At 38.8% G+C, this 13948-nt stretch overlaps 1 protein-coding gene across 3 annotated transcripts in view; it reads right to left on the bottom strand.

Annotated features, from left to right (window-relative positions):
• The window catches only part of idua (alpha-L-iduronidase), a 239199-nt gene continuing 225251 nt past the window's right edge, over positions 1-13948 (bottom strand). For 2 of the 3 annotated variants that reach the window (XM_080193489.1, XM_080193491.1), the window contains exons 10-14: positions 12696-12820; positions 10989-11114; positions 9744-9820; positions 2400-2515; positions 1-815 (exon numbers count right to left, since the gene is read on the bottom strand). In XM_080193489.1, coding sequence (XP_080049615.1) covers positions 712-815; positions 2400-2515; positions 9744-9820; positions 10989-11114; positions 12696-12820 — 548 coding nt within the window. In that variant the 3' untranslated portion in view covers positions 1-711. The remainder of the gene's footprint in view (positions 816-2399; positions 2516-9743; positions 9821-10988; positions 11115-12695; positions 12821-13948) is intronic. The other variant, XM_080193490.1, reaches the window with a different exon arrangement.

Here is a 13948-nt window from a genome sequence, read left to right as displayed (position 1 = left end):
AACAACTCCAACCAGTTTATGCTGAATTTTACCACCACACGGGCAAACAGTTTGCATCACATTTACCCATTTTATTCTCACATTCCTTCAAACCGTTTTCCTTTACCCATCTAATCTTCAATGTTTCTGTCCAAATCATTAACTCTGGAAGCGAATACCACATTCTTGAAACCTTCTGTAGAGATTTTGCTATAGAATGACAGTTAATTTTCAAAAAAAAAATCATAAATTGACAGAGTAGCATTGTTTTTACAAAACAAGTGATGCTACATAATCAATACTTTTCAGTTATGCTACAGGTAAAATGATTTATAGTGAATGATGCTTTTCAGAACTGGGCTCACTTGTTTTTTGCTAATTAATTATATGGAGAACAAAAGATGATTAAAAGAATGTAATTTCATCGAGGATTTCAATTCAAGAAATGTTGAAGTGTATTATTCTCTTCAAGTTGAGATTTGAGCCTTGAGATATTTCAGGGAAATTGTCACTTTTGATACAAAGAATATAGATTTTTCAGTAAAACTTTTACAGCAAAAAAAGGGACAAAATGTAGAAATATTTAATACTAGATTTCACTTTAAGCTAAGAATTATTTTATAACTTTGGTTGTAATATACCCGGATCATATTCAACTAAATTACCCCTTTAAACGAAGCATATGTATTTATTTATCCATCACAGGTAGTGCAATTATTCTTCACAACTTTCTTAATGCTTCCTTTCAATATATTTAATAGGGTCTGAATACTGTCCAGACTTGCCCCAGTAATCCACAGCACGAATACGATAGAAACCAGACACTGGAGAATGATCTGCCAGAGAGAAAAAGGAAAATATTTTAGACTCCTAAATTCCTTAGAAGTGGCATATTAGTCATAGAGTCATAGAGGTTTACATCATGGAAACAGGCCCTTGGGCCCAACTTGTCCACACCACCCTTTTCTTTTAAACCCCTAAACTAATCCCAATTGCCCGCATTTGGCTCATATCCCTCTATACCTATTGGACCCATGTAACTATCTAAATGCTTTTTAAAAGATAAAATTGTACCCGCCTCTACTACTACCTCTGGCAGCTTGTTCCAGACACTCACCACCCTCTGTGTGAAAAAATTGCCCCTCTGGACACTTTTGTATCTCTCCTCTCTCACTTTAAACCTATGCCCTCTAGTTTTAGACTCCCCTACATTTGGGAAAAGATATTGACTATCTACCTTGTAAACCCTTATACTACCTGTGTTCCAGTTCCAGTACTACCTTAAAGAAAATTCTTTATTCTTTCATGAAATGTGGTTGTTGCTGGCAAGTCCTGCATTTGTTGCCCATCCCTAATTGCCCTTGAACTGAGTGGTTTGTTAGGCTGTATCAGATGGCAGTTAAGAGTTAACCAGATTGTTGTAGGTCTGGAGTCACATGAAAGCAAGAAGGATAAGGTCATTATTGAATCAGGTGGGTTTCGACGACAATCGATGATAATTACCAAGTCTACCCTTCAATTCTAGATATATTAATTGAATTTAAATTCCAGCTGCCATGAAACAAAAACAGAAAATGCCGGAAAATCTCAGTAGGTCTGACAACATCTGTGGGGAGAGAATAGAGCCAACGTTTCAAGACAGTTTCAGAGCTGGCGAGGCTCTGAAGGAGGGTCATCTAGACTAGAAACGTTGGCTCTATTCTCTCCCTACAGATGTTGTCCGGCCTGCTGAGATATTCCAGCATTTTCTGTTTTTGTTTCAGATTCCAGTATCCAAAGTATTTTGCTTTTATATTATGGTAAATTTTGAACCCTTGTCCCCAGAGCAGTAGAAAGAAATCCCACAATGCCAGTTTAAAGTCCAAACAGGTTTATTTGTAGCAAAAGCCGCAAGCTTTTGGGACAGCTGAAAAAAGCTTGCTGCTTTTGCTACAAATAAACCTGTTTGGACTTTAAACTGGTGTTGTGGGATTTCTGTTTTACTCCAGTCCAACGCCGGCATCTCCACACCCAGAGCACTAGCACAGGCTTCTGGATTACTAGTCCAGTGACATTATCACTGTGCCATTGTATCCCCTAATATATCCTTTACAACTGGAAAATTGGCTGGAATATAGGCTGAACCCTTGCTAGGGTTCTGCTGCATTTAGATCAAGCATCTAAATTCTTTGTGAGGAAGAGATTGTCTGTGTATAGGGAGCCTCAGTGACTTCCTTATGTAACAGCATAATTCAAATTGTGGGATATTGCTTATATCACTTACTGGGCGATAAAAGCTGGGAGCCAGACATTTAAAATTAAGATCCACAGGATTATGCTATCAATCAGATGTAGGACACGGATATAGTCAAAAATCCTTAGACCATTTTAGTTTAGATTAAGTTCACTGAAGAAACAGAAAAAAAGAAACTAAAACTCACCCTTTCCCTTATTGAGTGGAGAATATACAAAAATAGTAAATATAGTATCTTTGTCATTGATTCTTTTGTAAACTTTACCATCAACTGAAAATTCCACTTCAAATGTTTTCAAACATCTGCATGAATCAAAAAGAATATTTAAAGCACACCTATCTTAACTCTCAACTTGAAATGATAAATAATTAGTTGCTGATGCTTAAAATTATCATAAAATGAAGTTCCCCTTTCAAAATGACATTCTGATCTTCTACTAAATTTGAAACTTTAAGGAATTGTTCTGATAATTTTCACAAAGAATACCTCCTTTTTATGTTAGATATTCAATGATAACAGGAGAGATTTAAAAAATTATAAATGTTGAAGACCTGAATTACAAATAGAAAAAGTTACAAATAAACAGCAGGCCTGTAAGTATTTGAAAAGAGAACATTTCCAGGAAAATTCCAGATTGAGACCATGACCCCTACCTCAGAATGCAGAGATATCCTTAAAGGGATGCTACCTGAAATACTAACTTGACTTTCAGTTGCTGAGGAACTTGTACATTAAGTATTTATCCATTCTCACATGATTTCCAGTACTACCAGATCTGAGATCTGGTAGTTCTGGACTTGCAAACAGCCAGGTTGGTGCAGAGATCGTGAAGAGTTTTAAAGCTGGTGGAGGTTAATAATAGGAATGAGGTCATGGAGGGATTTGAAAATAAGAAGCTGAATTTTAAAATCCAGCTGTTGTCAGACCAGCAGCCCAATGTGAGAACTAGGGTTAAGCGTTAACGGGATTCGGTGAGAGCTACAATTTATGGAGGGTAGAAGATGGGAGATTGGCCAGGAGAGTGTTGGAATAGTCAAGTGACAACAACTTGATAGATTAAGGTTTCAGCAGCAAATTTGCTGATGCAAGTCAGAGACAGGCAATGTTATAGAGGTGGAAGTTGGAGGCCTTGGTCAAAGAAAGAATATAGAATGGATGCTATTTTCAGGACTTCCTATTTCAAAATTAATTCGGGAGTAACTGCAGCATACACTATGTATGCTGGTGGGTCATGATTAGTTCTTGGAACTTGCTAACAATAAACAAATGAGGGGAGCAAACCAATATAGTGTGCGGTACTGGCAGTAGCTTCATGAAGCACGTGCAGCATTTGTGCCAAGTTCAGACTATGATTTAAGCATAATCCTGGAGATGGAGAGAAGATGGTTATGCTTTCTGGAGGCCAAACTCACAGTTCCAGAGCACTGATGCAGAAGTTCCTCAGGATAATACCTAGGCCCAATCTTCTTCCAGTGCTTCATCAATGACCTTATCTCCAGCATAAGAGCAGAAGTTGAGATGTTTGCTGAGATTTATACCATGTTCAGCACCCTTTGCAATTCCTCAAAAATTAAAGCAGTCGGTCCCCACAGGCAGCAAGACCTAGACAACATTTAGGCTTGAAATGATTGATGACAAGTAACACTTGTGCCACACTAATGCAAGGCAATGATCATTATCACTTCAGTGAACATTTCAGTGGTCACGGGCATTCAGCCTCTGACCTTCGGGTAAGCATTCTCCAAGGTGGCCTTCACGACACACGACAGCGCAGAGTCGCTGAGCAGAGACTGATAGCCAAGTTCCGCACACATGGGGATGGTCTCAACAGGGATCTTGGGTTCATGTCGCACTATCTGTAACCCCCGTGACTTGCCTGGGTTTGCAAAACCTCACTTACTGTATTGCCTGGAGACAATCTCTTTAACCTGCGATCAGTGCTCCTTCCACACATTGTCAGCCACTTTAGGACTTGAACAGCAGGTTAGGTGTAAAGATTCGCATTCTAATCAGTAATCTGTAAACTGTCTGTGCTTTATATGTTCTGTCTGAGGCCAGAACTCTCCATTCACCTGAAGAAGAGGGAATCCCCTCGAAAGCTAGTGAGTTTACTATCAAATAAATCGGTTGGACTAAAACCTGGTGTTGTCAGACTTCTTACATCATTTTCAAAAGCAGAAGATATCACCATCTATCTTTTTTATTCAACAGCATTATCATCACTGAATCCCTTACCATAAATAATCAGGGGCTACCACTGATTGAAAATCAAATCAAACTGGATTAGCCATATAAATATTGTGGCTACAATAAAAGGGTCTGAAGCTAGAAATTCGGCTGTAATTTTGCTGAGAAGAAAGTCATGGGTGCTAAAGAAATAAAGGAAATGAGCGGTGATGTTTTGTGCCACATGCATTACTAGGGAGGAAGTATTTGCAGCCTTAAAATGCATTAAGGTGGAAAAATCTCCTGGGACTAATCAAGTGCATTCTTAGATTATGTGGGAGGCTAGGGAGGAAATTGCAGAGGTCCTTGCAGTGACATTTGCTTAATCGCTTTCAACTGGCGAAGTTCCAAAAGACTGGAGGGTGGTTAATGTTGTTCTATTGTTTAAGAAGGGTAGCAAAGACAAGCCAGGGAATTACATGCCGGTGAGCCTGACATCAGTGGTAGATAAATTATTGGAAGGGATTCTGAGGGACAGGATCTACCAACATTTGGTTACTCAAGGTCTAATGACGGATCATCAGCATGGGTTTGTGTGTGGGAAGCCATGGCTTACGAATTTTTAAAGTTTTTCGAAGAGGTAGCCAACAGGGTGGATGAGGATAGGTTATTTATATGGAATTTAACAAGGCCTTTGACAAGATTCCGTATGGCAGGCCAGTCTAGAAAGTCAAGTTGCATGGGATCCAAGGAAAGCTAGCTAATTGGATTCAAGATAGGTTTGAAGATAGGAAGCAGAGTTTGCTGGTTGTTTCTCGGACTGGAGGCCTGCGACTAATGGTATGCCTCAGGGGCTGGCGTTGGGACCTTTATTATTTGTTATTTATATAAATGATTTGGATGTGAATGTACAAGACATGGCTAGTAAATTTGTGGATGATACTAAATTATGAGGTATTGTTGATAAGGAAGAAGGTTATCAAAAATTACAGGGGATCTTGATCAGTTAGGGAAATATGAGGATTGGCAAATGGATTTCAATGCAGATAAGTGTGAAGTGTTGCATTTTGGAAAGTCAAACCAGGGTAGGGCTTTTACAGTGAATGGTCAGACCGTGGGGAATGTTGAGGAACAGAGAGACCTAGGGCTACAAGTACATAGTTCATTAAAAGCAGCATCGCAGGTAGACAGGGTGGTGAAGAAGGTGGTTAGCACACTGGCCTTCAACAGTCAGGGCACTGAGTTAGGACATGAAGTCAGGACATTATGTTACATTTGTACAAATATGGTGAGGCTGCACTTGGAGTACTGTTTACAGTTTTGGTCACCCTGTTGTAGCCAAACAGGCCATCTAAAATGGCGTTTTGTAAAGCACTCTGGGATAACTGGGCAGGAAACTAAACCAACAGGCTGCAGTTTAAAGACAGACAAACAGGCTGCAACCCTGATGAGTGAATACACAGGATATGGGCCATCTCCAGGATGAAAGAGACTTTCTGGTCACACTGGGTTGTAAAGGCACCGTGAATCCTTATTTAGGAGGAAGGTATGTGACCTATGTGCCTACAACACATACAGGCATGGCCGCCAGGGACACACCCAGAGATCGGTGTGGTAGCACCTGATTGGACTCTTATCGATCAGGGTGATCAAGTCCTGATCAATTGATTGGCAATGGCCAAAAAAAGGGCGTGAAGCCAAATGGGGTATAAAGGATGCTGCACAACCAGGAGTCGCTCTCTCTCTCTCTCTGATCCCACGAACGAGCTACAACAATGGTGAACATCGCCAGCAAGAGGAGAGCCACCACACCCAAGAAGGAAGAAAGAGAGACTACAGCCAGAATGCCAGACCAGAGCAAAGGACCAAACTACACAGACAACTACCAAGACCAGCACACAGATAAAGGCCAGTATCTGTTTGGGTATTTGTCAGTCACACACAATTAAGTCAAGGTCTTGTATTGTACTTGAATTCTAGTATTTTCTGTAAGATAACTTATTGTTGGTCGGGTGGGTGATTATTGATTGTGTGGGTTTAAATAAATATTGTTTGTACCAATAAGACGTCTACTCAAAGTTATTTGTCCACCGTATAAGGGTTAAAACAGGCTTTTTTTTTTACAACACTGTTATAGGGAAAACATCGATAAATTGGAAAGAGTGCAAAGACGATTTACAAGGATGTTGCCAAGACTAGTAGGCCTGAGTTATAGGGAGAGATTGAGCCAACTAGCATTTTATTCCTTGGAATGTGGGAGAATGAGGGCTGACCTTACTGAGATGTATAAAATCATGAAGGGTATAGATAGGATGAACGTATATAGTTTTTTTTCCCCCAGGGAAGGGGAATTGAAAACTAGAGGGCATAAGTTTAAAATGAGAAGGGAAAGATTTAAAAGGGACCTGAAGGGAAACATTTTCATGCAGTGGGTGATGCGCATATGGAATGAACATCCAGGGGAAGTAATTGAGGCAGATCAATAGCAACATTTAAAAAGCATTTTGATAAGTACAAGTAATCTAAACAGCATTCCATTAGAATCATATTTTATTTGGTTTGTTAATAGTTCAGTTAATTAAAAAAAAATTGTTACTTGTTAACTTTAGAGAGAGTGTCAGGTAATTATTTTGATTTAATCACTAAAAGTTGCTGAAGCACAGATCAGATCACTTTAACACATTATGAGGTGAGGTATTCTTCTTTGAATGATTAGGTGTTAGTTCTTGGGCGGGGGGAAGAGAGAGGAGAAGAGAGAGAATCTACCTCCACTTCATAACAGTACTTATGAATGGATGAATGGAGTTATTCACTAACCAAATAAGACAATGTCTTCTCAGGTGTGAGAATGTCTGATCTGGTCGGTGACATGGTGGGAAGATTAACTTTAAGGTCAGCATCTGGGGTTGCTAAGCAATAGACGAAGCTGAGTCAGCAATAGGGGAGGGAGCATCTGGATTCCATGGACCAATGAAGTAGCATCATATCAGAGGATAAAATGCAACTGGCTAAAGTATGTGACAGCTGTTATTAATGATTTAAGTAATATTAAAGATGATTAATTCAAAGTTAACGGAAGGAGGAAGAATTTGATAAGAAAAATGTATAATTGATCTATCTGGAACTACATACATCAGAGTTTATTGCAGATGTCAGGCTACTCTGTATTTGGGGCTCTTCAATAATCTCTCCCTGTGATTCGCTGGTCAAATAAAAGATACATGTTTCAACTGGGACACTGGCTTTTGAGAGTCTTTATACTGGCTGAAATTTTGGCGATACCCAGCCACCTCGCAAGCCCCATTAACAAAGGGAATCCAGGGTTATGGGGACAGGGATGGAAAGAGGGGTTAAGGATTATCATATCAGATCAGTCATGATCTCCTTGAATGTCGGAGCAGACTCGATGGGCTGAATGGCCCACTTCTGCTCCTACACATTATGGTTTTATGGCTAGAAAGACAAGATGTCTGGAGCATGCTTTCCCTTGTTGGAAAATCTAGAACCACAGGACACAGTCTCAGGATAAGGGATAGACTATTTAGGACTGAGATGAGCAAATATTTCTTCATTCAAAGGGTTGTGAACCTGTGGAATTCTCAACGATATAAGGCTATAGAGACCAAGTCACTGAATGTAACAAAGAAAGAGATAGATACTTTTTTAGATTTTAATGGTATCAAGTGATATGGGAAGAAAGTGGGAATAAAGCATTGAGATGGAGGATCAATCATGTTGAAAAGCGGAGCCGACTTGAAGGGCCAAATGGCCTACCTTCTGCTCCTAGTTTCTACGTTTGCATATGCTGTGTTTGCCATGGGAAAGGCCATATGTACATGTTCATTATTTAAAAAGCAAGGCTTTTATTGATTCCATTTTTCACAACTGGATATAGAACCATATCTTTAAAGTGAGTTAAGTATTTTTCAAGTGCAGTCACAATTGTAAAGTAGGAAATACGGCTGCCAATTTCCATACAGCAAGCTCCCACAAAAAACAATTACCAGAAGATTTGAGAAATAGGAAGGGGCCAAGAATGGATCCTTGGGGATATCAGAGGTGACTGTGTAGAATAGGAGGAGAAACCAAAGCTCATCATTTCACAGTATTGTGCTAAAATTTTATCCGCCATTCCGCGGTTCACTGCATCAGAAGTCTGTTGCTAAGTTCCTCACTATTTACCATTTGATGGCCCATGTGCTTTTGGGGAAAATCTGTTTTATACTGGGGTGATGGCCCCTTCAAGAGTGAGAATGCTTTGAAAAATGACTTCTTATAAAAAGCAACTGGGTTCCAGGAACTGATCATGTGACCAAGCTGCTTAGGAAATGAACAACAGAAAAAAGGGTCAACAGGAGGTAATTACAGGCTGGACTGCATTCCTTGGCTGTGATTCTCTTTCAATAGTTTATTTAGAATGAGTGCAGGGAACATTTCTTTGAAGCAGGATTCAGTTAAAATTCTCTGTGCTGGCTAACAGATTTCCAATCCCTTGATGACTGAAGGATTCTATTAACAGTTTACTGTTTACAAGTTGAGAAGAGAGAGAGAGAGAGAATGTTTCTAGCTGTAAGTATCCAAAAGTTAAAGAACATTAGAACTAGGAGAGTTCTGCCCCAAGGTGACTATGTTTAAGATGCTGGTGATATCTATATTGAACCAGAAGTTTCCAACTGTGGGACAGTTGGATCAGACCTGAAGAGACAACTTTATCAGAAGTAAATGGAAGGCCCAAGAAATCTCAATCCTGATACAAATCTTTGAAACGGTGTTCAGAGCAAGTGGCTAGTCTTCCAATTTCTGGTAAGTTTCTGATGTGAGTTTTTGGGGATGTATTCAAATGGGTGTAGAAGAAAATTTAAGTCAAGAAGTTCAGTTTAGAATATAAGTTAACTGTACTCATTGTACTTTTAATATCTTTAACCAACAAGTTAAAATAGGGTGTAGTTATTGTATTCACATTATTGGATTTTTGGTAGTAAAATTATTTTATTTTAAATAGCGAATCTTGTGTAGTTTCATTCTTTTAGTAGATACTTGACTTTTTGGATTTCCAAACAAAAAACATTGTGTCAACCAACACCATATAATTTTGAGCTATATGTCATCTGCAAACTTTGAAATCAAAGCTGGATATCCAATTTGATAATATACCTCAAAAAGAGCAAACTCCTGGACACTGACCCCTTTCAGTGTACCCTGCCCCCAGTCTGAAAAACAGTTGCTCACCACTACTTTATTCTCCATCTTTTAATGAATTTCATATTCATGCGACCACTGTCCTTTTAATCACAGGGCCTTCGTTTTTCCCCTAACATTGTATCTGTGTTGGCTGTTTGATAATTTCAATGATCAATTACTTACTTTGAATTTACATAATCATCACTCCATGTAACAGCCACCTGTCTCAGTGTCAGTGGTATGAAGCTCACACCACTGATCTGTGAAGAGAATTAGAAATCTATTCAGGATACTGTGTGATACACTGTATTTCTTTAGTAACATGTAAATTTTTCAAACACTCAATTAAATTACATACAACAACAAAGGGTTGCCAAGATATTAATGATCTGTTGTTTTTTTTTCCATTCAAATGATATGTATATCAGATGATGGTACAGCATATAATTCTGGTTACAACAGATTTTTAGTGGATTATTTAATCTATTACAGACGCTGATACCCCTCAATAAAAAATAACAAGATATTGGGTACGATTTAGTTCCAGCAATCTGAACTCGCCGTCACCTCACACCAGTTTGAGACCAGTGGGAGATAGCATACTGCTGTTGACCTGATGCCTTGTGAACGCAAGCCCTTAACCGGATTGTGTTGGTCCTCCCATGTAATCAAGGGCCACACAGGCCGGAAGTCCCATCCCAAGAGTTGCTGGCCTCTCCACTGTTGATAGTGGTTGCTGCTGATACAGCACTGAGGCCTTCCCCAAGGGTCATTGCTGGATCCCTGGAGTTAGGTGAGACTGGGCAGGTTGGGGTTGAGACGGGGGCAGGGGGTGGAATCACAAGGTGGGATTCACCAACTCTCACTCAATTCTGCCTGCCATAATCTCACTCTGGTAGGCTCCACAAAATTCAAACCTTTAGGTCTGCCCTTCTGTCATAAAAACAGAGGGGAAGCAGGTTACAACTCCCTGAAGCAGGATTTGAATAGTCAGTATAAACGATGCACAGTCCTGCCATTACTTGGTTCTTCCTTAAATGCCTAGTCCTTACGTAGCAATTGGGCTTCCTGTGTTCTCATAACCCATAGACTTGTACTCTTACTTCTATATTATCAAGTTGTGGCCCGAGGTAATGTATCAGTTCCATTATGATGCAAAAAAGTGAAAAAAATGTAATTTTCTATATTACTAAATGGAATTTCATTTCTTATCAACTTTAGTGCCAGCAATCAAGTGCAGATGTTGATATTAAACATTTAAATCCTTTGATTTAATTGTTATTCAATTCAATTGCAAGCATTCAATAGTTCCACTGTTCCTTTACTGTCCATACAGGGAAAATATTAATGCCTTATTAAATTCCAATTATATAGCAAGATCCTTGAGCCTTTTCGTCTAATAAGAATTTATAAAATTCAAATTACAACCTGGTTTGGAGGTTTTTCAGGCTTTGCACAGATATGCAACAGATACACAGAGGGAATAGGAAGATGCAGTTTCAAAATGAGGTTGCCTTCTGGAGGAAATGGTATTGGTCCCTTAACCACAGGAGCCTAATTAAAACAAAATCAAACTTCAAAACACTGAAATTCATGTTGAAATACAATTCTGGTATAAGACATGAAAAAGGTAGCAAAAAGAGAGCGATATAGAAGCAGAATATTTATGTAAAGATGGTAACATGAGTCAGATTTTATATTATATCATATTTTAGCAAATAGAAATAGTCCTGTTGAATTAATGACAAACTTGCATCATTTTTATAACATAATGCCAGGAATGTGCCTCGTAACAAGAAATACTAAGAATGTAACAAAGCTAATAATAGAAGCCACCAGCATTTCAAAAGGCATTTCATTGGATGTGAGTCTCCCAGTAACAAGGTTAGCAGGTTTTAGACAGATCAGAAAAATATACTGTCATGCTAATAGGAAACACCTTAGATAGACAATAGAACCATCAAGAGGAGGCATACAAATATTAACTTTTTAGAGCCACAGAAGTGGAGAGGGCAGATAGCAAATACACAAAGAGAACAATCAAAGGTAAAAATAAGATAATTACCTCAGGGAAGCAGAGAGACAGGTTTCACCTAGCAGCCTGGAAGCCAGTTCTAGCTGGCAGATAGAAACCTTTGTGAAGGCAGTTAAAACCATATCTTCGCTGAACTAAGACACATTTCCCAGAATAACTCCTCAATCATGTAAAGTGTGGTAATTATAAGCTGGCCTTTACTATAAAAGTGGATATTGCTGAGGAAGAGGGAAGTTCTGGAAGAGTTCTGAAATCTTAAATATACTCTGGATTAGAAAGGGTAATTTCTACATTAACTCAGTGGGTGTGTTTAGTAGTTCTTATACGTAACTGTCTTAGATAATTATAGTCCTGTTTGTGTATATGCATGTTTTCCTAATCATAATAAATAGTCTTTAATATGCGTTGTACTGTGACCGGATTGGTTACTTTCTCCATGTCTTCCATGTGACCCTTCACCCAAAATTTTACACCACCATAAACAGGTGTTCCAAATTGGAACACCCTTGCAGATAACATCAGCTCAGTTTGTGACAATAGAACAACCACTTACAGGACTAAATGCCCTTGAAAATCTCATTTCAATCCTGCATGCCATACATCATCTGACATAGCAAGTTCCAAAGTTGCAACAGGAGTTGGAACTCCCAGTGTGGGTAGTCCATACCGCTGCTCCTGCTTCCATGATATCTATGCCCTTGTATGGTACATGTAGATTCTGCCCTTGTTTTTCAGGAACTGGTTTGTTTTTTTGGTTCTCCTGCTGAAGTTGCAATGAAATTGAAACAAGAGGTCTATGGAATTTTGTGCCTTTGGCTTCCATGAGATGTATTAGAATGAGGATACTTGTAAAATAAATGAAACCTACTTAAGAACAGAATATTCCTTTGAACTTACAATATGCAAAATTTCTCAAAATCTACCAAAACTATTTTCTACATTTTTCTACCTGTAAAGCTGGTATTTGAATATATCAAATCATTTTTAGTGCACAGAATGCTCAACGTAAGTATAAATCAATAATAATACTATATATTGTTTAAATTGTATAAATTAATTAACATTCTCATTGAATATTAAAATAGAAGTTGAAGTAAAACCTCCATTTCTCTGATAACATGAAACTGCTCCACTGTTGGAAAATCTGGCCTTCCAAGATTCTTCCATTGCAAGTAAGGATTTGTGTCATTGTTGTTGAGATAGTAAATTACATACACAAGTTCTACTGAAAGATTAAACAAACAAAAAATAATTTGCATTGTATTTTACTGGAGTTAAAACATTTCTGTATTAGAACAAAGAACAAAGAAAATTACAGCACAGGAACAGGTCCCTCCAAGCCTGCACTGACCACGCTGCCCAACTGAACTAAAACCCCCTACTCCTCCAGGGACCATATCCCTCTATTCCAAACCTATTCATGTATTTGTCCAGATGCCCCTTAAAATTCACTATCGTATTTGCTTCCACTACTTCCCCCTGGCAGCAAATTCTAGGCACCCATCACCCTCTGTGTAAAAAAAAATTTTCCTTGTACACTTCATTTAAACCTTGCCCCTCACACCTTAAACCTATGCTCCCTAATAATTGACTTTTCCACTCTGGGAAAATGCTTCTAACTATCCATTCTGTCCATGCCCCTCATAATCTAGTAGATTTCTATCTGGTCACCCCTCAACCTCTGTCGTTCCAGTGAGAACAAACTAAGTTTCTCCAATCTCTCCTCATACTAATGCCCTCCATAACAGGCAACATCCCAGTAAATCTTTTCTGTACCCTCCTCAAAGCCTTCTCTTTCTGGGAGTGTGGCAACCAGAATAGAATACTATATTCCAAGTGCGGCCGAACTAAGGTTCTATAAAACTGCAACACGACTTGCCAATTTTTAAACTCAATGCTCCAGCCGATGAAGGCAAGCATGCCATATGCCTTCTTGACTATATTCTCCACCTGCATTGCCACTTTCAGTGATCTGTATACCCAGATCTATATTAGACCTTCCAAAATACATTATAATTATTATATTACAGCAAGTTTAAAAGATTGCCCTCAAAAAAACTGTAAGGAATGTATTCCATTAATAAAGTTTTTAAAATCCTTTAGATTTGTTTCAATTCACCTGGCATGAAAACATCCTCTCTGCCAGCTATAAGGATCCTACGTGAAGTAGTTTAGAATGTGCCCAGTCCAGTTCTTTGTGGGTGTGGGCCAATGGTACAAAATTATCCATAATGTACGAGTTATAATGTAGACAATGAAAACAATCCCATGGTGTAATGAGAGTTCGAGTAGGGCGCTGGGGTTAAGACACATCTACAGGGCTATTTGAAAGCCCTGAATTCCTTTATCTGAT

Source organism: Carcharhinus amblyrhynchos, chromosome 1, assembly GCF_965287045.1.
Source record: "Carcharhinus amblyrhynchos chromosome 1, sCarAmb.v2.hapA, whole genome shotgun sequence".
Taxonomy (NCBI): domain Eukaryota; kingdom Metazoa; phylum Chordata; class Chondrichthyes; order Carcharhiniformes; family Carcharhinidae; genus Carcharhinus; species Carcharhinus amblyrhynchos.
The sequence above is the reverse complement of the archived record's forward strand: the minus strand, read 5'-3'. Positions and strand labels throughout refer to the sequence as shown.